The sequence below is a fragment of the Apiotrichum porosum genome, assembly GCF_003942205.1.
Source record: "Apiotrichum porosum strain DSM 27194 chromosome Unknown scaffold_5, whole genome shotgun sequence".
NCBI classification, from domain to species: domain Eukaryota; kingdom Fungi; phylum Basidiomycota; class Tremellomycetes; order Trichosporonales; family Trichosporonaceae; genus Apiotrichum; species Apiotrichum porosum.
Window position 1 is genome coordinate 673412 of NW_021167112.1, and position 26521 is coordinate 699932.

Here is a 26521-nt window from a genome sequence, read left to right on the forward strand (position 1 = left end):
TAACGCAAATAAATAATCGCGTGTCTAGGGTCCCAAATATCAAAATGACATCAGAGTTCAAAACTCTATTATTATTACGGGATTAAGGAGTTTAGGAAATTCATTTCGTTTTGACCCAATCGAAATTAAAACCTCCCCCCCCATCAGGCCATCAGGCCATCAGCGAGATTTGTTTTTGTTGGGATCAACCGATCAACCCATGACACCCCCGAAACATGTATCGCAGTGGCCGAGACAGCTGCGACGGGGACATCTGTCTGATGATATCACACCACCGGTCTCGCTGGTATCACCGGGTATGCGAGAGAGAGATTGACCCGTGTCGTGTATTGACGTGTGCTTTTGTGTCCTCTGTGGTCCGTCTGTCCAGCCATGAGCCAGCTAGCCAGTGTGTTGACGCTAACAGGCAAAACGCTCTCTGGTGGCGTTTGGTGCCCGTTTTTTTCCTTTGGTGCCTGGCCGAACCGCCCACTGCCGCCGCCGCCGCCGCCGCCGTCGCTGCGCCGACGACGACGACGACACACACCATCCCCCCCGCGCGCCCCGCCCCGGACACATCTCTCCAAATCCCACACACACACCCTTTCCCCCCGGCAACATCGTTTCCCTCGACACCATCCCATTTCTCTTTCCACCCCTCCCCCATCTTCCATCCACCATCCACACCCCGCATCCACATCCACCCACCTGCATCCACATCCACCAACCTCTCTCGTCCAACAACCACACATCCCCCCTTGCCCGCATCTTGGCCGCTGCTGCCCCCCGGCTCCGCCCCAACGTCTAGCTAGGCAAACGCAGACACGCCATCAACCCCAGGCCCCCCTCCACCTTTTCGACACTTTCTGCCGCACAGACTCTCTCCCATGAGCGAGCAGGACAAGGCCGCTCGCGAGCGAGCAGCGGCCAGAGGTGAGCATTGGTTGAGAAGCAACTCTCTCTCTTGGCCAACCCTGGGAGAACCCACACATTATATAGTCGCTGACATTCATCCCTTTCTCGGCTTCGGCTGTATGCAGACGCTCCGCCTCGCTTCTCTTATCCCGGGGCCGGCGGTGCCCGGCCCACCACCGACGCCGCATCTGTCTCTTCCACTTCATCCACCCACCCCCACTCGCATACCGCACCGCACCACCATCACCATCACCACCACCACCACCACAGCGGCCCGCTCTCGTCCTCTGCAGCTCCAGCCGATCGCGATCGCGAGAGGGAACGCCCCAGGGACCCTCCGCCGCCTTCCTCCACATCGTCGTCGGCACCACCCAACGACGGCCGGCCCCCTCCTCCAGGCTCTGGCCTGAGCTCCACATACCCTTCAGCCCGCCACGAGGGAGCACCGTCCACTGCTGCTTCCAGCGCGCCCCGGTCCAGCATGTTCAGCGGCGGGGGCGGCTTTGGCGGCTATGGCAACTACATGGCCGAGAAGCGAGAGCGTGAGCGCCTCCGTGAAATCGAGCGCGACCGCGAGCGTGATCGTCAAAAGGCAGCCGCCGGACCTGACGCTTCCCCCGGTCGGTCGGCCAGCTCGTACCCTCGCTCAGTGCTCTCGGCATCCACCTCGCCGACGCTCTCGCGCCGCGACCCCCCTCCACCATCCAGCGCGACCGCGCCAAAGTCGGCGTCCTCGGCCTCTTCATCCCACCCGCCTGCTTCTGGTGGAGCGTCATCGGGCACCCGTCCCGGACTCGCTCTCCCTAGCTTTTCAAGCCTCAACCCGCGTCCTCTCGGCTCGTCATACGAGGTGGGCGGCCGTGAACGCTCGGCGTCCAACGCCAGCTCCACCAAGGAGGCCGTCCCAGGTGGGCATCAGCGTACCCTGTCTAGCAGCAGCAGCCAGCAGCGGGAGACCCTCAGCGGTCTGTCGTCCATCGGCCAGACGAGCCCCGTAAAGACCAATGTCCCCGTCCCATCTGCTGCCTCGCGTGGAATCTTTGGTGGTCCCCCTCCTCTGTCATCTGGAGCGCGCGAGCAGTCCTCTGCCCAGCGCTCTCCGGTCACCAAGACCACCTCGGTTACTACCTCGCCTACTCAGTCCACACGCGAAGTGCCCCCCACGTCATCCGCTCAGGCTCCAAAGCCATCGGCCACTGGCGGCAACGGATCATCCTCGGCACCCCACTCAGCTCGCCCGCCCTACTCGTTCAGCTCGACCTATGCATCCGCCTACACCACCCCGTACAGCGGCTATGGTATGGGCGGTGGCTTCCTCGGCGGAGGTGCCGGCGGCTTTCCCTTTGGCGGAGGCCAGTACAGCGCCGCCGAGCGTGAGCGTCGTGAGCGTGACCGCGAGCAGCGAGAGCGTGAGAGGGAGAAGGAGCGCGAGAGGGAACGCCAGTTTGAGCGCGACCGCCAGGCTATTGCGGAACGCGACCGCGACAGCAAGCACCGGGAACTTGAGCGTGACCGTGCAGCTATTGCCCAGCGCGACCGCGAGGTACAGGCCGCTGCTGCCGAAAAGGACCGCCGCGAGCGCGAGTTGCGCGAACGTGAGCGTGAGCGCCGCCTCGAGGAGGAGCGCCAGGCCCGCATCCGCGAGATACGCGAGAATGAGCGCAAGGACATTCTGCGCTACGAAGCCGAGAAGCGTGACCGTGCGTATGGTGTCGAGGCCAAGCCATTCCAGCCGCCGCGCCAGACGTCGACCACCTACGGCGACCTGTACCGTCCGCGCACCCAGGCCCCAGCCGCCCAGCAGCCGGCCCACCAGGAGCCAAAGTACACCCGCCACATCGAGGTAATCAACCAGCCCGGCACTCAGAGCCACGAGGCTGCCAGGACTGCCCCGCCTCCTGTTCCCGCTGCCCCAGCCGCGCCTCCCCCTATCCAGCAGCCGCAACAGGCCCAGCAGCAGCAGGCTCAACAGGCGCAACAGGCTCAGCAGGCTCAGCAACAGCAACAGCAGCAGCAGCAGCAACAACAACAGCAGCAGCAGCCGCCGGCTCGCGAGAACCGCCCGTACGCAGGCTACGCTGCCAAGAATGAGCCTCGCGAGTACACCTACACGCCTCGCGACACCAAGCGGCCACGCATGGAGACTGCACTCGAGGACCAGGCCCAGAACCGCCGCGCCACCACTTCGCGTGCCAAGCGTACCCGCAAGGAGGAGGAGAAGAAGGACAATGCCCCGCGCGACCTGTCTGCTCTCACCGTGGCCGTCAAGAAGTGGCCCGAGGTCTCGAGCCAGCCTGTTGAGGCGTGGCTCAAGAGCCTTCCCGACCTCAACCGTGTCGTCGGCCATGAGGTCTACCACGGCCCCGAATGGTCGCTCGCGCAGACTCGTTCCACGGGCGTCGAGTGTGAGGGTGCCATTGCCATTGTGCGCGTCAGCGGTGCCTTCCTCGGCACGCGATGGAAGGTCCGGGGCGAGCCTGGTTGGGACGAGGCACGTTCCTCTGGCGGCGACGGTGCCGACGTCGGCCTTGGCTGGGGTGTCGGCGGCCAGGCCCGTCTCGAGAGGCGTATCTGGGGCACCGACGTGTACACTGACGACTCGGACCTGGGTCTCGTGCTCGTCCACGCTGGCTGGATCCGGTGGGGTGGCGCGGCTACGCGCAGCGACGACGACATTGTCAACGTCACTGTCCGCGTCGTGCCCCGTCTCGTTCGGTACACTGCCACGGAGCGTAACGGTGTCATCACCCGCTCGTGGGGTAATGGCCACGACGGAGCCAGTATCGTCGTCGAGGGTGTCGAGCGCGTCAAGGTCGACAAGAGCTTTGGCTCCCGCCTCCCGCGCCGTACCGCGCGCAAACTGCACATGGCCGAACTCGCCCGCCAGCGCGTGGCGCTGTTTGACTGGGCGCCGCAGACCGACTCGCTCGACGCCGACGCGCACCTCATGCCAGGTGACCTGCCGTTTGACGACCACAAGCGCGCCGCCCTGCCTGAGCGTATGATCTTCATATCGGGCCAGGCTGGGTTCAGGTACCTCCCCGACGCGCTTGCCGGCTACATTGACTTGCCCGGAGACGACAGCGGCCTGCGTACACTGTGGACGCATGATTTGGAGCTGGGCTCTGCTAACGAGACGTGAGTTTTAGCTAAAAGCCTCTTCTGCCGTCATTTCAACTGACATTTCCCTTAGGTACCGCCTCACTCTGGAACTCGAGGACGGCCAGCCCCGCATTACCATCATGTCCCGCGCGGCGCCCAAGCCCACGCGTGCGGCAGCCGCCGCCGCCGAAGAGGAGATTGAGGAAGACCTTGTCGTCGACTCGATCGACCCGGAAGCCGCACACTGGATGCCGCAGGGCCTCGCCCTGCAGCTCCAGCAGGACCGCGGCGTGCTCTGCGCCGCAAAGGTGTACCGCTGGATCGCGCGCAAGGGTCCCTCGCTCCTGCCCTCCGTCCCCACGCCCACACAGCAGAACGACGACAAGCTCAAGGACAAGGCCGAGCCGCCCGTCGCTGAGGGACTGCAGAGCCCGCGCAAGTCGGCGTCCAAGTCCCAGTCTCCCCAGAAGGACAGCGAGGCCATGGACGTGGACGAGGAGCCCGCGGCGGCGCCTGCTGCGGCCCCCGTCGTCGCTGCCGCTGCTTAGAAGGGCCGCTGCGATACACTAGTAAAGGAAGAAGAAGAAGGAGACCCAGAGCGGGAGTGAAGCCCAGGCAAGCACTTACGCGTTGTGTTTCGTTTGTTTCGTCAAAATATATCGAGTTTCGTCTTGTTCAGTGTTTCTCTCTCCCTCGAGTCCATCGTTCGTCATATGCAGATCCGTCATGAGACACTTCATTACGAGACACCTCGCTACAGTACAGTGCGATCAACTAACGCTCTCCCTCACTCGCTCTCCCCCTCGATATCGTTCTCCCTCGCGCGGCGGTCATGTGGACAAAGATGTACTACCACCCCTACACCCCACACCCCTTACCCCACACTGGCACATCTCTCTACGGCCGCTGCCATGCCCCGCCCCGCTGCAGACTTGCAGCCTTGCAGCCCTGCAGCCCTGCAGCCCTGCAGCCCTGCAGCCCTGCAGCCTATGCCTACTGGTTGAGGCTCGCGGCCCAGAGCGCGCCCACAAAGGTGAGGATGAGGCGGGGACGCACGTCGACAATGTCCTCTGGCACGAGGAAGATGAGTGCGTTGAGCTTGCGCGCAATGCTGATGGCGAGCTTTGCGTTGAGCTTCTTCTCGTCGGGGTCGTTGGTGTTCTGGTAGACGAGGTTGTAGTCGACGATGCCGGGGCGCACGCCGTTGAGGAGGTCGAGGAAGAAGACGCCGTTGGACAGGCTGGGGTCCTTGAACGAGCGCATGGTGGACGACTTGCCGCCGCGCTGGACCGTCTCGTTGGCCCACTTGACCATGTCCTGGTCGGTGACGCCGCGGCCGCCCTTGGAGATGGACGCGAGCGTCTGGGTGATGCTGATGCGCATGAGCTGCCACACGAGGCCGAGGACGAGCGTGCGTGCGCCGTCGGTAATGTCCGCGCCCTGGATGCCGACCATGTGCATGCCGTTGGCAGTGGCCAGCTCGACGGCATAGTTGGTGTTCTCGACAGCCTTGAAGCGCGACAGCTCTTGGCCCTCCTTGGGCTTGGAGACGCGGCGCCAAATGACCGAGCCGGGGATGACCTTGTCAAAGCCCTGGAGGAGGATGTAGCCGTCCTTGAGGTCCTCGAAGAGGCTGTACACTCCGGGATCAACGTCGAGCGAGTTGAGCCACAGGGTGAAGACGCGCGCCTCGCGCTCGCCCTCGGCGTCAAAGTCCTCAATCACAGGAGGAGCCTCGGCCTCCTCGAGCGGCGCAAGGCCCGGCCACGTGTTGAACAGGTTGGCAACAAACGCAAGGTTGAGCTTGGGGTTACCAGACACGAGCGAGTTGGGGGTCAGGAAGCGACGGCAGCCAATACGGTCGGCGCCGTCCAGGACCTCCTCGGCGCGCTGGTGAAGGTCGCGCGTCTGGAGGGGCGCGAGCGAGCACTGGTCCGGCTTGAGCTGGTTCAAGAGCACCGTGTAGTTTTCGCCGTCCGAGACGTCCTTGGTAAAGTTCGTGACGCGGCGCTCCCACTTGGCGGCCTTGAGGTGGTAGTTGAACCAGCGGAGGAGGATCTGGTCGGGCGGGAGACGCAGGAACTCGTCGAGCGTCTCGCCGTCCTCGAGCAGGCGGTAGAGCTCGGGGTGGATCTTGATGTCAATCTTGGCAAGCAGACCACGGCGGATGACCTGCCACACGAGACCGAGGATCAGGTGCTCGCGGCCCTCCTGGATGTCCGAGGGACCAATGTTGACCACCGAGCAGCCAATAGCCTTGGCCGAGGTGATGACAATGTTGTTGTTCTCAGTCATCTGGAACGCGTTGAGCTGCTTGCGCTTGGGGCCGGGCTTGTTGAGCACACGCTCGTCGATGGTGTCGGGAACAGAGTCGTTGATCAGCTTGCACAGAATCAGACCGTCGCGGACCTCGTCAAAGAGCTGCATCGTGTCGGTCGGGATGGGAAGGAGGTGGCCAACATCGGGGTCACCGCCAAGCACACCGTTGATGTGGTCGGTGAACGAGCGCAGCTCATCCTCGTTGATCGAGTGCTGGGCGTTGGTGCCCGCGGTACCCTTCATGGCAATACGGCCCTTGTGCGTCTCGAGGCTGGGACAGGTCAGTGAAAATACACAGGTTGTGCTTGTGGCAAGATGCGGCCAAAAAAAAGGACGCGGGCGTGTCGGCCGCACCGCTTTGCCTCGAGGCCTCATCATCGTTGCAGAGACAGTTGTCACTCACAGAGGCTGCTCCTTGGCCTTTTTCAACAGCGAGTGGAGCTGGACCCAGTCCTCGAGCTCGACACGGCCCGACGAGTCAATGTTGACATTCTTGAGCGTCTCACGCGCCTGTGGATTGGGCCGTTAGAAACGAAACAGGGGACGAGAGAGATCGGCGCAAGGGGGGGAGGAAACGATGAGGGTGATCGATAAATGCCCGACCGCCGTCGTGGTAACTCACAGAGTCATAGTCGGCATCGCCGCTCTGCTGGAGCGCAGAGATGACAGTGGCCTTGTCAAGCGAACCCTTGTCGTCGACATCAATCTGCCTTTAGGTGGGTGTAAGTTTGTGGAAAGCCAGCCAAGGCGGGAGACATGGGACTCACTGGAAGCGGTTGATCAGGTCGAAGATGTCCTCCTGCTTGAGGTCCGGGTACTTTTTGCCCAGCTTGAGGGCCTGCATGGTGGATGATTCGGGATGGATGAGCGGAGTGGTGTAGAGGGCGATGGGGGCTGGTGGCTGGGTGGGAGGATGGAAAGAACAAAGGCGGGCGATGCAGCCTGATGTGGTCTCTTGTGCGGCGGCTCGTCACAGCATCAAGGACAGCCTGCGAATGCGTCACTCCCTCCAACCGATCAATGACGATGGCTTTACGTAATCAAATCAACTCCCCAATTCATCGCTGGCTTCTTCCCACTTTTTATACACGTCGAAAGTGAGTTTACCCAGAACCAAATACGCCTGCGGAGCTGTGACAGGCAGGCGTACGGGCGTGCCCATGCTTTGGCCGGCACACAACAGCTGTAACAGCTTGAAAGACAGTACAAGGTAGTGTGTATGCGTCATCGTTCGCCACCTGGCAACTTTCTGCCCAGCCAACAGACCAGATTCACATTCAGCCCCTGTTGCATTCATTCCAGCTGCATTCATTACACACTGTCCACACGTCAGTGGCGGATTGTTTACGCTGATGTCACTACCACTCCTAAACTATGGCCATACTTGCACAGCGATGAGGCTCGACTACTTCTCACAAGTACTTAAAACCCAGCGCCCTCCAGTCCTTGGAGGCCGGGGAGGTGGGCTCCCTCGGCCGCGAACGTGGCATAGTAGAGCTCGGTCTCGGCGCAGATGACCATGCGACCCTTGCCGGCAAACTGTCCGTCAGCCAAGGACTCACAAAGGTGGGTAACAGTGGACGCAGTGGACGCAGTGGATGGCCGAGTTGCCTCCCAGCTGCTCTGTACTGCAGTTTTACAGAAGTGGATGAGCAGCTACTGCTCCTCGACCACGTGAGACTCACGGCAAAGTTGGCACTGGTGGCGCCGACATAAATCTTGCCAAGGAGTGTACCGGCGGGGTCCCAGACGTGGATACCGTCACCCACACCGGCGTAGAGGTTTCCAGCCTCGTCGCAGTGGACACCGTCGGGAATACCAGGTGAGACGTAGGCAAACAAGGTGGCGGAGCCGATGGTGCCGTCGTCGTTGACAGGGAAGCGGTAGCTGAAGTGTGAGCTCTGCCACTTTTCGCAAGCTGGCGGTAGGGGACGAGCTGGGTCCAGCAACAGCAGAAATAGATAGCTGGAATTGCACCAGAGCCATTGCCGGAACGCTCAACTCACATGCTCGCTGGAAGGCTCCAGTCCATGCCGGTGAATCCCTCGGCCGCACCCGTGTCGGCAATGTACATCCACTTTCCATCGGGGGAGAATGTAATGCCTGGAAGCAGAGTCAGCGATGGCTCGTGGTTCAGGAACAAGCAGAGAGCCCCACGGACGCCAGCTGAGGTTCCCGAGGATCCCAGCTGGGTACAGTTTCCCGCTCTGTCGCAAGGAAGAATATTGCCGTGCCCACTCTCCTCTCATCCTGCCGTCGTCGTCCACTCACCGTTGGGACGCAGAGCATGGTCGGTCACGGCCTGCACGACTCCAGTGTCGGGACGGAAGCGGTAGACCTGGCGGCGGATGTTGACCTTGGCGCGGAAGTCCTGGAGTACACCTGCGGCGAGTCAGCGCCACTTGAAGCGTATCCAGACCTGTGGTGTGGTGAACACGGGGACAGTAGCACTCACCATAGTCCACGTCAGTGAAGTAGAGCCAGCCGTTAGGGTGCACCGCCACGTCGTTGAGCGAGTTGAACTGGCGTCCGTAAAAGTTGTTGAGAATCACTGCAGAGCTGGGTCAGCGGCATTTGACGCCGAAACATTATACCCACCCGTGGTATTGTACGGCTCGACGGGGTTCATGTAGTACAGTGCACTGGCGACATCGGGTCCCTGGCCCTCGCCGCAGAACACAATCCCGCCGTTCCAGTTGGTGCCTCCGTTGGGGTTGATGACCTGCGGCGACGAGGGCACCGTCACCACATCCACCTGCCCTGTCGCGTTTGCGTTGCCGCCCGCGGCAGCAGCGGCGGCCTGACTGAGCGAAATCTTCTCGATGATGGCGCTCTTGGCCAGACCTGTTCCGGCAGCTTTGGCACCGGCGTTCTGGACAAAGAAGACTTCGTCAGTGGGCGGCCACCACACGGCCGCTTCGTGGAAGAGCGGGTCGGTGCCCGAGTCGGCAATCAAGGTGAGGGTCGGGTTGGAGCCGAGGATGGTGAGGAAGTTGTCGTCGTACACGTGGAAGGGCTTGGCTTTGAGTGACTCGGCAGTGGATCCGGGTGGGATGAAGAGCTGGTGGGGGGGAGACAATGGTGAAGACAAGGTGGTGGTCGCAAGGAAATGAAAATGGATACAGTGAGGGCCAAAGGAACAGATGTCAGTACATCACCCCTTGGCACGTTCGCCCGCAACACACATCCCGGGTCACTCACGTAGCTCCCATCCGTCACATTCTGGCTCGCAATCGGGTCGAGGTTGTTGAAGGCCTTCTGGTCAATCTCCTGCGCAGTGTCGGGCAGCTCCCAGCGAGTCGCGAGCGCGCGGGCGTCGACGGGTGTGGTGAGGCTCACGCCCACGAGGCTGAGGAGGATGGGCAGAGCGTACGCCAGCGTCCACTGGGAAGAGACCATTGCGCGAGGCGGGTTGAGGTATAGAGTGACGTTGGGGAGTGGAGGTGGAGGGAGATTGTCTTTCAGGACAACGTTCAGGATACCGAGCTGAGCTGGGCGGGGAGCTGGGCGAAGACAAGCCTGGATGGGTGGGGGAGCTTGGGTATGCGTCTCGCTGCTTTATACTAGTCTGCCTGCAGACTCCAAGAGACCAAAATGTGGGTGGAGCAGGTGGGCTAGCGGGGGTATCCAGCAGACAGGAGAGGAGCGATGCTGGGACGGTACAAGGTCATTCGCGAGAAGCCATCCGCACTATGCAACGACGAAAGACCGACCAACCCGCCACCATGGACGTCATCGGTGTTTTGACCGCTCTGCCGGCAACTGCCGTCGTGAACCGCCCACCACGGATACCTGTTCTGGCATGTCTTCTAGTCTGTGGTCTCAAGGCACCCTTTGGCGTCGACATTGAGTGTATGTAAGTTTACGAGTCGGCGTCAGTTCCAGGTGTCATGGCTGTTCCAGGCGACGAGCAGGAACAGGGGACACTACGGACATTGCATGTTTGTCAAAGAACGTCGTAAAAGACACGACGTCAAAACAGATGGGGTAATTCAGAAAGAAAGTCACATGAGGGAGGGGGAGGGGGGACAATGGTTTCTATACACAACGAAGGCGATGGTTAAAGTAGTAGTTGGAACAGCTATGCCACGTAACTCCGGAGCTCGTAGCAAGGCTCGACAGAGGCACAGCAAGGCTGGCAGGGACGGAACATCGGCCCAGCCCACCTGCAGTGACGCGGCCTGAGAAAAACACACTCTTTCTTCGTCTCTCACTCCACATCGAGTGGAGTATGTGGATAAAGGTCAGGTGGAAAGGCTACGCTAGTGCCTGTCCTCTCCCAACCCTTCCAAGCCCATAACACTAGTCCACCGGCTCGTACGGAAAACGTCGTTAAAAACACCCGAACAACAGCGCGTGCCGTGACCCCGCCTCAGGCCGGCATATGCCGTGAACAGGCGGTTCCTGCTGAAGCCCACCCAGGCCACCCAAGCTTCGAGCACGTCTCAAGTCTCATATCAGGGGGACTGGCCGCACCGCAGACAGTGTATCCCCGGTGCGGCAGTCGCCTCACCTGACCGACTTGCCGATCTTGGCGCCGAGTCCCTCACGGAGGAGGCTCGATTTCGTGGGACGAGGTCCACTGCTGGCTGACGACGTTGTGACCGAAGGCTTGAGGCTGAGCCTGCGGAAGATGGAGTCACGCTTGTCCGAGCCTGGTGATGAAGACCGCGACACTCCGCCCGAGAGCTCTGACGATATGCTCGCGCTGGGCCTGTGCTTTGGTGGGACAGGGGCAGGGCGGGGCGCGAGGTACTTTGACCGAGGGGAGGGCATGGGTGCTGGTACAGGCTTGAGAGGGGCCGGGTTAAGGTTGCTGGTACGCGTGCTCATGCTCGTGAGCGACGAGGTGGAGGTCGTTCGGGAAAGGGAGAGGGGAGCCGGCTTGTCGGTGCGGAGCGCCGAGGCGCGATTTGTGCGAGGGGCAATGACGGGCGCGGCAAGCGAGCGAAGCGGGGTGGTCATGCTCGCACGGCGTGCAGCCTTCTCTGCCTTGTCTGCTGCGAAACGCTGGGCAGTTGTGCGAGACGCAGTCTCGGTCGTCTTGGGGACGAACATTGACATGGGGCGCGCGGCGGGTGCCCTAGGCGTTGGTGCAGCCTCACCGGTACGAAGCATGGACGAGCGGTTCAAGCGTGGTTGCTGTGAGGGAAACAGGTCAGCCGATCTGCTCATCAAACAGTCACCGCCCATTCACACTCACAATCGTCGGAGCAGCCAGGCTCGCTGGAAGCACCACGCTCTTGCGCTTGGCCAGGCGCTCGGCGGCCTCCCTCTCCTTGTTCAAGACCGCCTGCTCGGCGACATCGCGGGGGTCACGGCCGTGCGACGCAGGCAGCTGTCCAAGACGCAACAGGGCAGCACGGTTCTGTCGAGGAAGAGATTCGGGGTGGGTGAGGTTGATAGGCAGCTGGATACTGCGGCGACGTTCGGCGCGCTCGGCCGCATCGCGTGCCTTGTTCGCGGCGGCACTGGCGGCCATGTCACGCGTAGGCTCTTCGACGCTGATACCGAGGCGAAGCATGGCAGCACGGTTTTGACGTGGGGCGACAACTGGCTCTGCAAGAGAGTCGACATTCTGCAAGTGGTTAGTTACATATATATGATTGGAATGACTTTGTCGCATGGCCACAAAGTTAGAGTTGCAGACAAACACCGGGACCTGCTGGAGGAATGACCGGTGTCAATGACCCCAGGTGGTCCCAAGTTGGTCCGGCACGTGCCGCCGACGTGCCATCCGTTGTTTGTCACTCATGACGAGTGCTGTCACGACGCGTAGCTCGTTGATCCACATGTGCTTTTGGCCGGGAAAGCAGACTCACCACTTGGAGGCCTGCGCGCTTGTGGCCGGGAACATTGTCAAAGATGCCTGCCTGTGCTTCTTCGCTGCTGGTGGCGCTGCGTCGCAGGTCGCGCGGGTCCTCCCACTCCAAGCCCTGGCGCAGCGCCGCCGACTTTGTGAGGCGTGGACCAACACCCTCGTAATGCGTCGACAGAGGGGCGGCGCGTGCACGAAACGGGGTGGCGGTCGGCTGCGTGTGCGCAATGTGGTGCAGGATGGGGTCGGCCTCGACGTCCGCACCGCTAATGGAAGGTGAAGTAGGCGGTCCGAGCGCAGCTGGGTACGAGGAGGCCGTGTCGACGACGGCCATGTGGGAGGCATGGGCTGCGTTGGTGATGGCGAGCTCTTCCAGTTCAGCGCCCGTCGGTTGCGGAGTGGCAACGCGTGCGTCAACAAATGCCTCACCGTGGCCGGTACGAGGAGTCTCGGCCCGCGTCAACCCTGGGTTGTCGGACAGGGACAGCGCCGAGAGTGAAGGCTCGGACATGGTCGGCGACTAGTTTTCGCTTGTTGGGTGTATGCACAGAGCGGTAGCGAGGAAGCGTAGAAGGCGGTAGGTTGTCGTAACGTGTTCGTGATGTAGTCGTGCTTCAGAGCGGACACACGGTGTTGGAAAAACAACGGGTCGGTGTGTGTGTGGTGAGCGACAGGTGTTGTTGTTGACGTGAAAGGGGTGGCTGGAGAGGTGTTGGTGTATCGTGGGGAGTGTCTGTTCAACAGAGATGAGAGGTGAGCGAGTGTAGGAAATGAAGAGGTGGTGGATGCTGTGCTGGTCTCTGACCTGCACGCGTGGATGAAGAGGATGAAAGAGGAGGAGGATGGAGATGGGAAGCAAACCAGCCATGTTGACGCGCACAAACGGGGGCGGCGGGCGGTGGTGGCGGGCGGTGGGCGGGCCTTGGCACAGCGAGGGAGGGAGACGCGCGCGGGCCACCCACCAAAACAAGCCTACTGGTACCAGCCTGAAGCAACAGGGGCCAAAACAGCGAGAGCTGTCTCTCAGAGTGCGGGGATAGACACGATCAATGCATATGCATCATACGAGCTGTCTGTAACGTCCTCGCTACAGACTACATGGGTCTCACTCTCAGTCTGCAGATCACCCACACACTCGGACTAATGTCAGCGGCTGAATAGAAACCCAACACTAAAACACACGCGTTTTGAGGGCACTGGCCACTGGCCACGGGACGCGATGAAACAGCATGTACAGCAGATCAACACGCTCCAGCCCGACACATTTTGGCACGTCGATACCTTCTAGACGGCTGCTCGCCATACTGGTCACTGGTGTTACCGGCGTGGGGTCACTTACATGGAGCTGGCGGACAGCCCGACTCTCGCAGGAGACTCACAGGTGACTGCTGGAATGCTACAAGAGGTACTACTGTGTGCGTCGTCGTCGCGCCTAACTTTCCTAGGGTCCTGAGGGTCGGACCCGTTTTTTTTTTGTTTGGTTTCATGACAGAACGTGAAGAAAGCGTGACGCTCACCCAGTGGCCATACCGGTTCTTCGGGTCCCTGTCGTCGTACTAACCCAGAAGGGCGACACAGAGAACGCGAGGGTTCAGCTGTGCAGGCATAGGCTTCAGCAGATGGCAGTGGCCACTACGGGTGGTTGGTGCTGTGGTGAGCATGACCTCAGGGACTGAACAAAGGCCTGTGGCACCTGCCACCTCCATCTCGCCTCTCCACCACCCCCACCTTCCACCCAACCAATCGTCACTGTCACCACCCCGCTACCCACCCCGCTACCCACCCATCCATCACACCCGCTCGCACGCCCTCGAGGCCAAAAGAGCAGACATCCCAGGAGATCTCCTGCCGTATTCCGACAATGACATGATTCGAACATGTGCTCCCGAAGGAAATTGATTTCGAGTCAATCGCGTTAACCACTCCGCCACATTGCCCCCTGTGCTTTTTCTCCTGCATGCAAGGTGTCGGGCAGTGCTTTGCTCGCATCGATTGGAGCTGTGGAAGAAAAGTTATGGACGGTTCAAGGTGGATGGTGTGGTTCCGGAGGGCGGCGAAAAGTGGCAGTTGTGGCGGACGGCGCGGGGGGGCGGCAGGGCGCGTCTGTTGCTCTGCTCCGCGCCTGCTTTTCACAGACACACTACTGCCACCGCACAGGTCATCGAATATCATATACTTCTTCTATCTTCTATCTACGGCCTGCGGTCCTCGGCAACGGTGCTGGTGGCAATATATTCCTTGGCGTTGGCGGCACCGGGGGCCTTTGCGAGCGCAGCCATGGTCTCGGCATCGCCCTTGGGGCGGAGCATGCGCGTCCAGCCCGAGCTGTACTGGTTGGCCGGGACGGCGGCGGCGCCGAGCTCGTGGGCGGCCTGGAGGGGGAAGTCGACGTTGCGGAGGACCTCGCGGGCGAAGAGGGCGACGTCGGCCTGACCGGCCTTGACAATGTCCTCGGCCTGCTGGGCGTCGGTGATCAGGCCCACGGCGCCGATGAGCAGGCCAGGGACCTTGGCGCGGATCTCGGCGGCCATCTCGACCTGGTAGCCGGGCTTGACGACAATCTTCTGGCGCAGGTCGTTGCCGCCCGACGACACGTCGAGCAGGTCGACGCCGGCGTCACGGAGCTTGGCGGCAAACGCCAGAGTCTGCTCCATGCCCCACCAGGCGTACTCCTCCTTCTGGCCCGGGTGGGCCTTCTCGGGGCCAAGGGCTGACTCGAGCCACTCGGTGGCGCTGGTGCGGTAGAGCAGGGGGCCGTCCCACTCCTCACGGGCAATCTTGACAATCTCCATGGGGAAGCGGATACGGTTCTCAAACGAGCCACCGTAGTCGTCGGTACGCTGGTTGGTGACGGGCGACTGGAACTGGTACATGAGGTAGCCGTGGGCACCGTGGAGCTCAATGTAGTCAAAGCCGCACACCTTGGCGCGGCGGATGGCGGCGCGGAAGGCCTCCTTGACCTCCTCAATGTCCTCCTTGGTGGCCTCGCGGGGCTGGGGGAACGTGTCCTCGTTGAACGAAATGGCCGAGGCCGACATGACGTTCTCGGGCCAGCCACCAGCCTCCTCGGTGACAGTCTCGCCGCCCTCGTAGCCCTGCAGCATGGCGCCGTAGTAGACCCACATGGGCAGAGTCGAGCCCTTGCGACCAGAGTGCGCGAGCTGGATACCAATCTTGCCCTGGTTGGCGTGGACGTAGTCGACAATGCGCTTCAGAGGCGCAATCTGCTCGTCCTTCCACAGGCCCAGGCAGTTGGGAGTGATACGGCCCTCGGGGGTGACACCAGTAGCCTCGACCATGAGGTTACCCCAGCCACGCATGGCCATGGAGCCCTGGTGAATGAGGGCATGGTCGTTGGCCATGCCGTCCTCGTACGAATCTGCGGGTGGTGTCAGCGGCTGGTCAAGAGGATCGCGGCGTGTTGAGAAGGGGCCGGAGCAAATGTTCGTGGCAGAGGCACGACGGCCACGTCCGAGCGCTTGTTGTGTGGCATATTTCCGCGTCCGCCACAAACGAAGCAAACCGCCCCCACCGTCCCGCAGTGTCAGGCGGGCCTAACTCCACACCACCACCACCACCACTCCGCGCACAACAATCGGTACTCACACATGCACATGGGCGCGACCCACATACGGTTCTGGAAGGTCACGCCGCGGATAGTGAGGGGCTTGAACAGCTCGGGCGGGTTGGCGTTTTGAGGGAACGCGGCAGAAGGCATGAGGCCGCCGATGGGGCCCATCTGCGCGGGCAGGTAGGAACCCGGGTAGCCGGCGTCCGGGTTGGGAATGCTGGTGAGCGCGGCGGGGTTGGTGCGCTTGGGGGTGGTGTTGTCGACGGTCATCTGGAGTGTGGGTGGTCAGCTCGGCTTCTTGGGGAATGTTCCGAGGTGGAGGCCAGACGACAGAGGACTCACTTTGATGCTATGTGAGAGATGGTGTTGGTACAGTGAATTTATCTGTGAAAGAGACGGCTACTGGAAACAGTCGCTCTCCTTCTTATACCACAACAAACAGACCGACGGTCCCTCAAAACTCTTGAGAATATTATTCATGACGGAATGAGACCCTTGATACAGCGCGAGAACCGTCCACGCCTGTCCGTCCCCTGCCGGATGCGAGTAAGCGGGGTCCCCAACAACTTTGCAGTACTTGTTTGAGCAGCGTGACGTGGGCTACAGCTCACTACCTCCACAGGCTTACAAAGTAAGAGTGGTCTGGTAACAGGGAGCATGTGCAGGTCAGGTCAGGTGAGACGTGAGGGCCCAGAGGTGGAAATGGGAGGGGGACGGATCTTTTTCGTTCCCTATTTCCCTCCTTTTTTTTCCGTCCCACACCCCCTCGCATTCCGCGTCTTATAAAACCTGGGTGAAAAATTCTAATTGATTTGGTATAGAGCGTTACTTGCCGTGTCCGCGACGCGGACACGGAAGCGGTCGACACGGCCTCGGACGTGGCCGTTGGACGGCGAGTGACGGCCGCCGTAACCTGCGCCCTGCCTGCGCCTGGGCGGTACAGCACCGGCGGTAAGCAGACACGTGAGGGCTGCTGGGACATTGGGTCCTGAGTTTGGGGTAGCTGGAACGATCTTTTGCTTGGTAATCTGCTGCGAGGTCAGTGAAGGCGGGGTAAGACATGCCTTGTTGTGATTTCGGTGAATTGAATTTTAGTGTTGTCGTCAGCGACCGGCACGATACAAGTTGAGGCAGTGGACATGTGACCAGGCGTGTGGCTTTCCAGTGAAAGAACGTAGGTGGTGAGGGTTGCTACACGCTTCAATTCTGCAGTAGTACCCCGTTGTCGAGCGTTCTACAGTAACGTGGACGACGCTGTGCAAGTGGCCATTGACGAGCTAGTAAACGAGCCCCTGGACACCCCTAATGACGCGGACAAAGTGGAGGCAGGAAAGTGGTTTGTGTCCCAAGACTGGTGGAGGGCAAGTGATGGCCGTGTCTGACCAAGAACCAGGCGCGAATGAGTGGAGGCGGACCATCAGATCGGGTGGAGGCTGACCAGCAGATCGGTTGTCAGCGTCAGGCGGGCATGGACAACCGCAGTTTCGGCCGCTTGTTGGAACCACCTGCTCTTCGGGTTGGTTTCGGGTCTTGGGAGCTTGGCACAAGACTTCATGTTTGTCCGTGGAAGCTTCTCGGGATGATCAAGTAGGGTGTGCCATAAACGAGTTGCGACACTGCGCAACACGTGAGAGGGGACAGCTCGTTAGTGCATAGCATGCCGCTGGTATCGTTTGTCAATTGTTTATATTCTAGTTGTGGGCAGAAGAGTAACAGGTCTATTGAATCGCCCCTTTGCCGCGGGTGGCCCGTTTCGTCCGCTAAATAACAAACTGGAGCGAGGTGTCGATTTCTGATTTCGTGTTAGCTTACACACTCCCTGCCACACCAGAATGGCCAAAATCTCACCGTGACAAGCCGACAGCTGTGGCTTCTGTGAATATCCGCCCTTCACCATCGCGTCACGGAGCGCGACCAGGAACTGCTGGTAGCTCGCGCGCGGATTGCTCTGCACTGCGCGGACGAACGCGTATGACATTGCGCCCGTGGCCTGGCCCTCGGCCTTGGTGTCTGCGCTCGTCTGGTCATCCTTGCATCCGCCCCACGCAATCACGTCCGCCGGCGCCGTCTTGGTGGCGCGCGCGTTGGCGACGCCCGTGTGCGTGCGGTAGGCCGTCGACCCGGCCTGGAAGAGCGTGTATAGCGCACCCATGTCGTTGCCAGACAGCGCGGCCATGCCGGCGTTCATGAGGTCCGGGGCAGCGTTTGCGATAAGGTTGGGCGACTTGACAGTACCCTTTGTCGAGTATGCCCATGGCAGGTCAATCGCACTTCCAGAGTGGCACGAGTCAAAGACCGCCGTAAGACGGCAGCCGGCTGGGAGTGGCTTGACGAGAATGTTGTGCACTGCGAGGTCAATACGGCAAACGCATGTCACCTACTGTCATCGTCGACGATCAGGCCAGCAGTCTGAAAGTCGACGGGGCAGATTGCCTCGGCGTGGCCGGCATAGTCGTCCTCGTTAACAGCATTGGTCAGAGTACCGTGTCCCGAGCTGTGTATGGGTTAGTCTTGGGATGGACCCAATGGGAAGCAGAAGGCACCCACTAGTGCAGGAAGAGGGAGTCATCACGTCGGGCACCGTTGGTGAGCCATTGCATCGCACGCAAGATGTTGGCGCGAGTAGGCATGCTGCGTGCGTCCTTGGTGTCGTCGGTCAGGAGAACCATGTCGTCTGTCGCGTATCCAAAGGTGTCTGTCGTCGCCGTCAGTGGACCTGAACATGTCTACAGCAAAGAGGTGCAGACTTGCTAGTAAGCATGTTTTTGATATTCTGCACGTCGTTGACGCAGCCGCCCAGCTGGTTGCTCGAGCCATAGTAATTGATGCCAATCTTTTACATCAGCACTTGGCCACTTGGCGCCTTTGCCACGGTGCTGAAACTCACCAGCAGTGCCTTCTTGGTACCGGTGCCTAGATAATATGAGCCTGCGTCCGACCGTTCAGTTCGTTCTTAAGCCACTCACACCTGGAGTAACGGAAGTACTGCTGGTTGGGGTCCGAAGTACTGCTCTGGGGAGGTGCGCCGGGAGGTGGAGTGTATCCGCCCGTAGGACGGCCCGCAGGTGCGGTGTAGCTACCCGTAGGAGGTGGGCCAGACGGTGCGGTGTAGCCTCCCGTAGGAGTCGCAGCAGGACGGCCAGCAGGTGGGGTGTAGCTGCCCGCAGGAGGTGGGCCAGACGGTGCGGTGTAGCCTCCAGCAGGAGCCGCAGGCGGTGGGCCAGCAGGTGGGGTGTAACCGCCCGTCGAAGAGTGACCTGGAGGAGCTGTTGCCGGCGGCGCATACTGCTGCGTCTGCTGGGTGGGACGCTGATAGCTCTGTGCTGGCTGGTAATTTTGATACTGCTGAGGCTGCACATATTGCTGATAGGCTTGCTGCGGGTACGAGCTCGAGGACTGCGCGGCTTGGGTGGCTTGGGTGGCTTGAGTGGACGACTGCTGGCTGGTCTGCTGCTGTTGCCCGCCGTGCTGCATCTGCTCGTAGACCTTGTACAGTTGTGTAGCTTCGCTGAGGAGAGACGACATTGGTGAGGAGTGCGATTAAGGATGTGGAAAGTTTGAGGGATGGAGAAGAAGCAACATGGGAGGGCCGCGGAAAATGCTATACTAAAATGCGCAGACGATCGACGAAATGGTTCAGCCGAGAGGCCGAGAGACCGAGAGAAACCCTTTATGCACAAACGACGTCAACAAACGAACCTCGCTATTTTTAGCAAATGCAGAGTAAGGTCTATTAGCAGCAATCCCAAATTCACATTAGGACATTTTAGGACTGAACTTCTAATCTGGGTATAGACGTTCCTTGCCCAGTGCCGTAATGGCCGCAAGGTATGTGATCGGCAGACAGCCTTGCGTATTGCGTGGCCTCTGGCCTCTGGCTTGGCCCATGCAGGACGAGCACACGCGGTGACACCTCCCAAAGCACACATTAGTCGACGCGTCCGAACGTGTACGAGGTGAACTCTGTCCCATGTCAAACCCCAGACGCGCCTCTCCTGACGCGCACAGAGGGGCGGACAGACAACACCCCAGCTCGCGGCCGTGAGGAGTTATAGCGACGACATGGCTCTGACACGGCGAGACGCAGGCCCATAGATCTCACGGGTATGTAGGTTGCTGACGTCGCTGAAACTGTATGTATATGAGAAAGGAAACACACATCCTTGAGGACAGAAGACAGACAGAGTGTACGGGCTTCGAAACAGGCCTCGCGATAAGGAGCGATGGGGTGGGGGTTGACACACAATCTTATCGGCGAATGGCGCTGCCCACTGGGACATGCCATGACGACGCCTCACACCCGGCACGGAGTGGTCACTGGTTTTGCCAGCGGTCTCCGGTTGGTTCATGGGAACAAGCACGTATGGTGCGATGCTTGTGAGTGGCAACCAGCACGCTATGCCGGGTGGCCACCACCACCACCACATGCGGTCCATTGAGCGCGATGGGCCCGGAAGGTGGCCCAGCTTGCGCCATCGCGGCGCCGGGAAGCGCGACAGTGGCGTCAGTCTGGTCCCGTTTAGTGAGATGCGCTACATGCCCCCACTCTCGGGCCAGATGGGCCCCGTTCGTTCCGGTCCCCCCCCCCCCCCCCTCGACCCTCTCGCAAGCGCGCCGTGGACGCTGCGCGCCGGAACTTGCGTGCTGACGGGAGACCGTTGTGTACGGAGTGTGCCAAGGAAAGGGGGGTGTGATCTGGCCATCTAAGCAGAGTGGCAACAGGGGGTGTGGGTCTTGCGTTCATGAGCTGCGAGCCAAGTCCATGGATCTGATGTGTGCGGCGCGTTCCGAACACATTGGGCCGGACATGCCGGACAGCGACAGCGTTGAGAGCCGCTTACTGGCTGATGATAGCAGCGGTCCGGATGGGGATCGGGGGTGGGGGCAGTAGAAGGGGGATGTCGGCCGATAAGAAGAGTCACCGCAACGACAGAGAGAACGCGGCCTCTTTTTCGGGCCCCACGCACACGCACGCTTATCGTTGGCTGGGGGGTGTGAGTGTTCGAGTCGGCGTGGGCAATGACAATAAAGGGTTTGGAGTGGCATGACGGGAGTAATGTGCGTGTCCTAATGGGGGAAGAAATGGGGGGTTATGAAATTGAAATTGAAAATGGGACAGAGAAATGACGTCGGCAGGGGCGGGGGGCCCGTGGCGTGACGGCGAGATTGGACGATGGCTGGAGGGATCGGGCGGTGCCGACGAACGACACACTCACTCGGCGCGTGCGGGGGCTATCTCTCCCCCCGTCGTGGTTGCTCTGTTGCTTCCTCCCCCCCCCATCCCCCCTTTATAACCAGTCCATCCCCCCCTTCATCTTCTTCCAGTTGTACACTATCTAGCTCTCACAGCTAGTTACACATCACACGCACATACACCACACATCACACCCTTGACACCATGCGCTCGGTAGCGCTCATCGCTCTCCTCCCGGCTCTGGCCTCGCTCGCCACCGCCGCCCCACACGACCACTCGGCTCGCCACGCAAGCGCATCACGCGACTCGCGCAAGTCGCTCGCGTTCGGTCCCAACCACGCCCACCAGCACTTTGAGGCCAACCCCGACTACCAGCACCACGCCCTCAAGTCCAGGTCCATCCACGAGCTCAACCCTCGCGAGATCGCCACAGACTTCATCGCCGCCCAGATCAACGCCGTCGAAGGCGAGGGCTTTTACATCCGCCCAGACGTGAGTTTGCCACCCATCCCCCCTTATCCCCTCCTATCCCCCCCCCCCCCCCCCCCCCCCCCCCGCTCCACCCCACCTGCTAGCACCACCCTTCACCCAAACCTAAGACGCGTCCACCGCGTCTCGTCACATGACCCCATATCTCGCGTTATCTGTGTCCTATACTGACCACGTCCGTAGACCTACACGGACCCCAGCACCCGCGTAACCCACGTCTACGCTCGCCAGCTTATCAACGGTCTCGAGGTCTCGGACGGTGACATCAACGTCAACGTCGACCGCTCCGGCCGCATCCTGTCGTGGGGCAACTCGTTCGCTCCCGCCAGCGCTACCAGCCTCCGTCCCGACGCCACGGCCCACCGTCGCCGCGCCTGTGCCGCCGTTGAGAAGGCCCTCGACGCTCACCGCGACGCTCTCGCCGCTGCAAGCCCTTACGAGGGTGCCTGGGGCATCGTCAAGGCTGCCGCCAAGGAATGGTTCCCCATCCTGGCCGAGGAGGAGTCTGGCGAGGACGCTGAGCTTATCCGTCGCAACATTCGCAAGGTCCAGGACCACTTTGAGGCCATTTGCGTTACCCCGCCTCCCAAGAGCGAGGGCCTCACCTCCACCGAGGCGCTTGCCCTCCTCCTTGCCCGCATCTCGCCCGAGCTCACTGCTATCAACCCCGACGACATTTCGTCGACCGTCAAGCACGACTTCAAGCCCAAGGCTGCTCCGGCTGAGCCCCCTACCGAGATTCTCTCGGGTGCCGCCCTCAAGGCCGCCGATGTCGTTTCCGACGTTCCCGTCCGCCTCATGATGACCCAGACCGGTGCCGAGCCCCGTGTCGTCTACAAGTTTGAGGTTGAGATGAAGGACAACTGGTACGAGGCCTACGTCGACGCCATCAGCGGTGACATTATCCGTATCGTCGACTGGGCTGCCGACTTCTCCGACCACGAGCACGAGCTCAAGGGCGGCAAGCAGAAGCCCATCCCCGTCCCCTCGGCCAAGGCCGAGTACTACGTCTTCCCTTGGGGTGTCAACGACCCCACCACTGGCAAGCCCTCGCTCGAGTCTGGTTATGACAGCGTCGCTTCGCCTCTTGGCTGGCACACGTTCCCCACTGTGGCCAACCCTTGGCCCTCGACCAAGTTCCCTGGTTCGACCAAGTCCAAGGACGAGACCACTGTGGCGTCGACCGTCGGCAACAACGTCGTCGCCCACGAGGACTGGGAGGGCCGCAACGCGTTCCTTGAGAACTACCGCCCCGTCAACGAGTCGCTGAGCTTCGTCTACGAGTACGGCGAGCCCGACGGCCTTGCACCCAAGGAGTACATCGACTTTGTCGTCACCCAGCTCTTCTACACCTGCAACCAGTACCACGACCTCCTTTACCGTCTCGGTTTCGACGAGGTGTCGGGCAACTTCCAGATGCACAACTTTGACAAGGGCGGTCGCGGCAGCGACCCCGTCATTGCCAACGCACAGGACGGCTCGGGCTACAACAATGCAAACTTCATGACCCCTCCTGACGGACAGGCGCCCCGCATGCGCATGTACGTCTGGGACACTGCCACTCCTTACCGTGACGGTGACCTCGAGGCCGGTATTGTCATCCACGAGTACTCGCACGGTCTCTCGACCCGTCTCACCGGTGGTCCCGCCAACTCGGGCTGTCTCGGCTGGGGTGAGGCCGGTGGCATGGGTGAGGGCTGGGGTGACGCCATCGCCACCCTCATCCGCCAGGTCGTCGAGCACAAGCAGTTTGAGAACGGCACCGACACCTTCCCCATGGGTTCGTGGGCTGCCAACCAGGAGACTGGTATCCGCAACTATGTCTACTCGACCAACTCGACAGTCAACCCCTCGACATACAAGACCCTCGACCGCCCTGGCTACTGGGGTGTCCACGCCATTGGCGAGGTCTGGGCCGAGTTCCTCTTTGTCCTCAACCAGCGTCTGATTGAGAAGTACGGCTTCTCCAAGACCCTTTTCCCTCCCGAGGACACTTCGGTCCCCAACGACTACTACACCAAGACCTCGACCGAGTCGGTCGACGAGTTTGGTGTCCCCGCCCCGCTTGTCCCCAAGCACGGTAACACCCTCGTCCTCCAGCTCATCATCTCGGCCATGAAGCTCCAGCCTTGCCGCCCCAGCTTCTTCAACGCCCGTGACGCCATCATCCAGGCCGACGAGATCCTCACCGGTGGTGACAACCACTGCATCATCTGGGACGCCTTTGCCGAGCGCGGCCTCGGCGCCGACGCCCGCATCGACGGCCAGACCCCTTGGGGCGGTGGTGTCCGCGCCGACGGCTTCAAGGTCCCCTCCAAGTGCAAGTAAGCAACACGCGCACACACGGAATCACGAGCGGCCCTGCCCAGCAGCGGCGCTCCTCATCGCATCTTAGATCTCCTCTTAGATCGCCAAGTCAACGTCATACAAGTGCTCCCTTTCTCCCAAGTGTAGTGTCTTGAATCCAACCCAGTGTGCTCCCTCAGAATATTGAATCGAATCTCAACAACAGTGTACGATGATTGTAGCTGTCGTCTCTTGCGCGCCTAGAGCGGGTAGAGTGTACAGGGCGTGTAGTAGGATTGGAATGCATCGAGTATAGCAAGCGGACCGCGTGCTGCGAGCGAGCAGACAAGGCACTTCGGCGCCGTAGCGTTGGGTCACACTGACGGACAACACCGATAGCGTCCTGTCCACACCCCCAGACCTTCAACACGCTGCCCTCGTCAGCCCAGCTGACGCATGCTCTTGGCCCAGCCCCAATTCCCAGCAACACCACCCAAGACCGCAGGCCAGAAGCAGAGCCAAGAGCAAAGGAGCAAAGGCGTAACATCGGACCGGCACAGGGACCCACCCTCCGGCACCGAACCGGCCCGGTGGCAGTGACGGACCGTCTTTCCGCCGGCGCCGAGCTTCCGATGTCCACTCCACCTGCTCTGTATATACAATCCCGCGTGAGACGTCGTGTCCTGTGACCTCACACCTCCCTCACACCCTCACGCGCCCACTTGACGTACTGGGATTGACACGCAAGCAGCAACAATGACTACTGGAACGACCAAGGTTGGCGGCAGGGTGGGAATTGTCGGTACGGGCCACCGCGCTAGGGTGAGTACAACCGAGTGTGACCAGCGTGTCTCTTCTGCGCAGTGTTGAGGAGGGTGGTTTGGGGGGAGAGGTTGTAGCGTGAGCCAGCTGTGTCTCAAGGGATTCAGCTGGGTGTGCTACACCCTCGAGTTGGTAGAGGGGTCCACCTCGACGTCGTCGTTGATCGGGGCGGACACCAACCTCAAGGCCAATGTCTGTCACTTCCCCCGACTCGTTCTCGTTCTCGTTGCCTTGCGTCCGATACTGTTGCTGACTTCCACTCCAGCTCTACACCACCGCCGTCTCGGAGCGCAAGGACACGTCCCAGATCGTCGCCCTGTGCGACCTCAACACGGAGCGCATGGCCGTGCACAACCGCATGCTCAAGGACCTCGGCATGCCCGAGGCCAAGACGTACCTTGCCGTGAGTGGACCAAAGGCCCGAGAATGTCGACGCCGCGGGCAGCTGCAAAGCGTGTGTCCTTACAGCTGTGCGCGATCATGATAATTCTGGCGCCTCTGACATACGGGGCATGACAGATAGCTAAGCAGAATGGGCAGCAGCTGACACACTCCCAGGCCGACTTTGCCAAGATGCTCGCCGAGGAGAAGCTCGACGTCCTCGTCGTCACGACCGTGGACGCTACACACGACCTGTACATTGTCCCCGCGGTCGAGGCTGGTATCCGCGTTCTCACTGAGAAGCCCATGACCACGTGAGTAGCGAGTGACGATGAGGTTTGCGACGCATTTGGCAGTTACCTCACGTATCCCACCCTCTCCGCGGCCGAGCTTGCCACATCTTGTGCTTTGAGCTCATGCTGACATTCCAGCGACGTTGCCAAGTGCCAGCGTATCCTCAACGCCGTCAAGGAGACCAACGGAAGCGTGCAGGGTGAGTTGAAGACATATAGCTGCCTTGGCCGTCCACTGCTAGCCCACTGACACACACCAGTCCTCTTCAACTACCGCTACAACCCTGTCCACTGGAAGGTCGAGGAGGTGATTGCCTCGGGCAAGATTGGAAACGTCAAGAGCGTCCACTTTGAGTGGCTCCTCGACACTGTCCACGGCGCCGACTACTTCCGCCGCTGGCACCGTTACAAGGACCGTTCGGGCGGTCTCATGGTCCACAAGTCGAGCCACCACGTAGGTTTCAGCTCGTTGAGTACAAGCGCTAACCTACTCCAGTTTGACCTCGTCAACTTCTGGATCAACGCCAAGCCCAAGGAGGTGTTTGGTATGGGCCAGCTGGCGTTCTACGGTGACAAGAACGGCAAAAAGTCGGGCTGGGCGCGCGACTACTACCGTGCTCGCGGCTCAGAGGCGGCCTCGACCGACCCCTTCGCCATCCACCTCGAGGACGAGCCCTCCCTCAAGGCGCTGTACGCCGACGCTGAGGAGCTTGACGGCTACCACCGCGACATGAACGTGTTCGCCGACGACATTACCATCGAGGACGACATGTCCGTGCTGGTCCGCTACAACACTGGCGCGACCATGACGTACCACCTGACGGCCTACTCGCCCTGGGAGGGCTACCGCGTCATGTTCAACGGCGACCAGGGCCGCCTCGAGCTCGAGGTGGTCGAGAGCTCGAAGCGTACCCCCGTCCCCAAGGGCGGTGCCGCCGACGGCATCACCCACGGCGAAAAGGAGCTGCCCAACTCGGGCAACACGCACATTACCGTGCAGTCGCTGTGGGGCGATAGGGAGAACATCCCCTTCGAGACCGGTGTGGGCGGCCACGGCGGTGGCGACGAGGCAATGCTCGACCAGATCTTTGGTCCCCGTCCGGGACATGAGGCGTCCAAGACTGCTGTGGAGAGGCTGAGCGCCAACGAGATTGACGGCGCGCTCGCCATGGCCGTGGGCCTTGCGGCCAACGAGAGCTTCAAGACGGGCAACCTCGTCAAGATTGACGAGCTGCTGGGTGTGACTCTATAGTTGTATTGAGGGAGAAGGATACATATGCAAAAACTAGATTGTTGGGTTTTACAATAGGGAGCAGCAGCCCGTTGTGGCCGTTGCAAAAACAGTGATAAAT

At 60.9% G+C, this 26521-nt stretch overlaps 7 protein-coding genes and 1 non-coding gene across 8 annotated transcripts; 3 read left to right on the forward strand and 5 right to left on the reverse strand.

Moving 5' to 3' along the window:
- Nucleotides 1-866: 866 nt before the first annotated feature.
- On the forward strand, nucleotides 867-4544 carry EHS24_007535 (uncharacterized protein; the record flags this gene model as incomplete). Its single annotated transcript, XM_028622893.1, has 4 exons — nucleotides 867-912; nucleotides 1188-2267; nucleotides 2415-4032; nucleotides 4088-4544. The coding sequence occupies 4 exons, from the start codon at nucleotides 867-869 to the stop codon at nucleotides 4542-4544; spliced, it is 3201 nt and encodes a 1066-aa protein (XP_028476786.1).
- A 445-nt stretch (nucleotides 4545-4989) lies between these two features.
- SAC6 (fimbrin) lies at nucleotides 4990-7159 on the reverse strand (the record flags this gene model as incomplete). Its single annotated transcript, XM_028622894.1, has 4 exons — nucleotides 4990-6586; nucleotides 6719-6825; nucleotides 6938-7025; nucleotides 7083-7159. 4 exons carry the CDS (start codon nucleotides 7157-7159, stop codon nucleotides 4990-4992), a joined length of 1869 nt encoding a protein of 622 aa, XP_028476787.1.
- Nucleotides 7160-7737: 578 nt separating this feature from the next.
- On the reverse strand, nucleotides 7738-9714 carry EHS24_007537 (uncharacterized protein; the record flags this gene model as incomplete). The annotated part of the gene is made up of 7 exons (XM_028622895.1): nucleotides 7738-7938; nucleotides 8001-8280; nucleotides 8322-8418; nucleotides 8587-8697; nucleotides 8771-8866; nucleotides 8914-9376; nucleotides 9517-9714. 7 exons carry the CDS (start codon nucleotides 9712-9714, stop codon nucleotides 7738-7740), a joined length of 1446 nt encoding a protein of 481 aa, XP_028476788.1.
- Nucleotides 9715-10824: 1110 nt separating this feature from the next.
- EHS24_007538 (uncharacterized protein) lies at nucleotides 10825-12644 on the reverse strand (the record flags this gene model as incomplete). The annotated part of the gene is made up of 3 exons (XM_028622896.1): nucleotides 10825-11457; nucleotides 11519-11893; nucleotides 12138-12644. 3 exons carry the CDS (start codon nucleotides 12642-12644, stop codon nucleotides 10825-10827), a joined length of 1515 nt encoding a protein of 504 aa, XP_028476789.1.
- A 1345-nt stretch (nucleotides 12645-13989) lies between these two features.
- Nucleotides 13990-14070, reverse strand: EHS24_007539. The gene has a single exon. It is a non-coding gene; the product is annotated as a tRNA-Ser (tRNA).
- A 255-nt stretch (nucleotides 14071-14325) lies between these two features.
- Nucleotides 14326-19229, reverse strand: EHS24_007540 (uncharacterized protein; the record flags this gene model as incomplete). Its single annotated transcript, XM_028622897.1, has 10 exons — nucleotides 14326-15512; nucleotides 15740-15974; nucleotides 16333-16346; nucleotides 16534-16735; nucleotides 17599-18050; nucleotides 18086-18198; nucleotides 18252-18399; nucleotides 18435-18537; nucleotides 18592-18617; nucleotides 18671-19229. 10 exons carry the CDS (start codon nucleotides 19227-19229, stop codon nucleotides 14326-14328), a joined length of 3039 nt encoding a protein of 1012 aa, XP_028476790.1.
- Nucleotides 19230-21102: 1873 nt separating this feature from the next.
- MEP5 (Fungalysin/Thermolysin Extracellular metalloproteinase 5) lies at nucleotides 21103-23715 on the forward strand (the record flags this gene model as incomplete). Its single annotated transcript, XM_028622898.1, has 2 exons — nucleotides 21103-21390; nucleotides 21571-23715. The coding sequence occupies 2 exons, from the start codon at nucleotides 21103-21105 to the stop codon at nucleotides 23713-23715; spliced, it is 2433 nt and encodes an 810-aa protein (XP_028476791.1).
- Nucleotides 23716-24429: 714 nt separating this feature from the next.
- Nucleotides 24430-26421, forward strand: EHS24_007542 (uncharacterized protein; the record flags this gene model as incomplete). Its single annotated transcript, XM_028622899.1, has 7 exons — nucleotides 24430-24495; nucleotides 24595-24687; nucleotides 24761-24898; nucleotides 25054-25190; nucleotides 25308-25369; nucleotides 25430-25623; nucleotides 25666-26421. 7 exons carry the CDS (start codon nucleotides 24430-24432, stop codon nucleotides 26419-26421), a joined length of 1446 nt encoding a protein of 481 aa, XP_028476792.1.
- Between the last annotated feature and the right edge of the window lie 100 nt (nucleotides 26422-26521).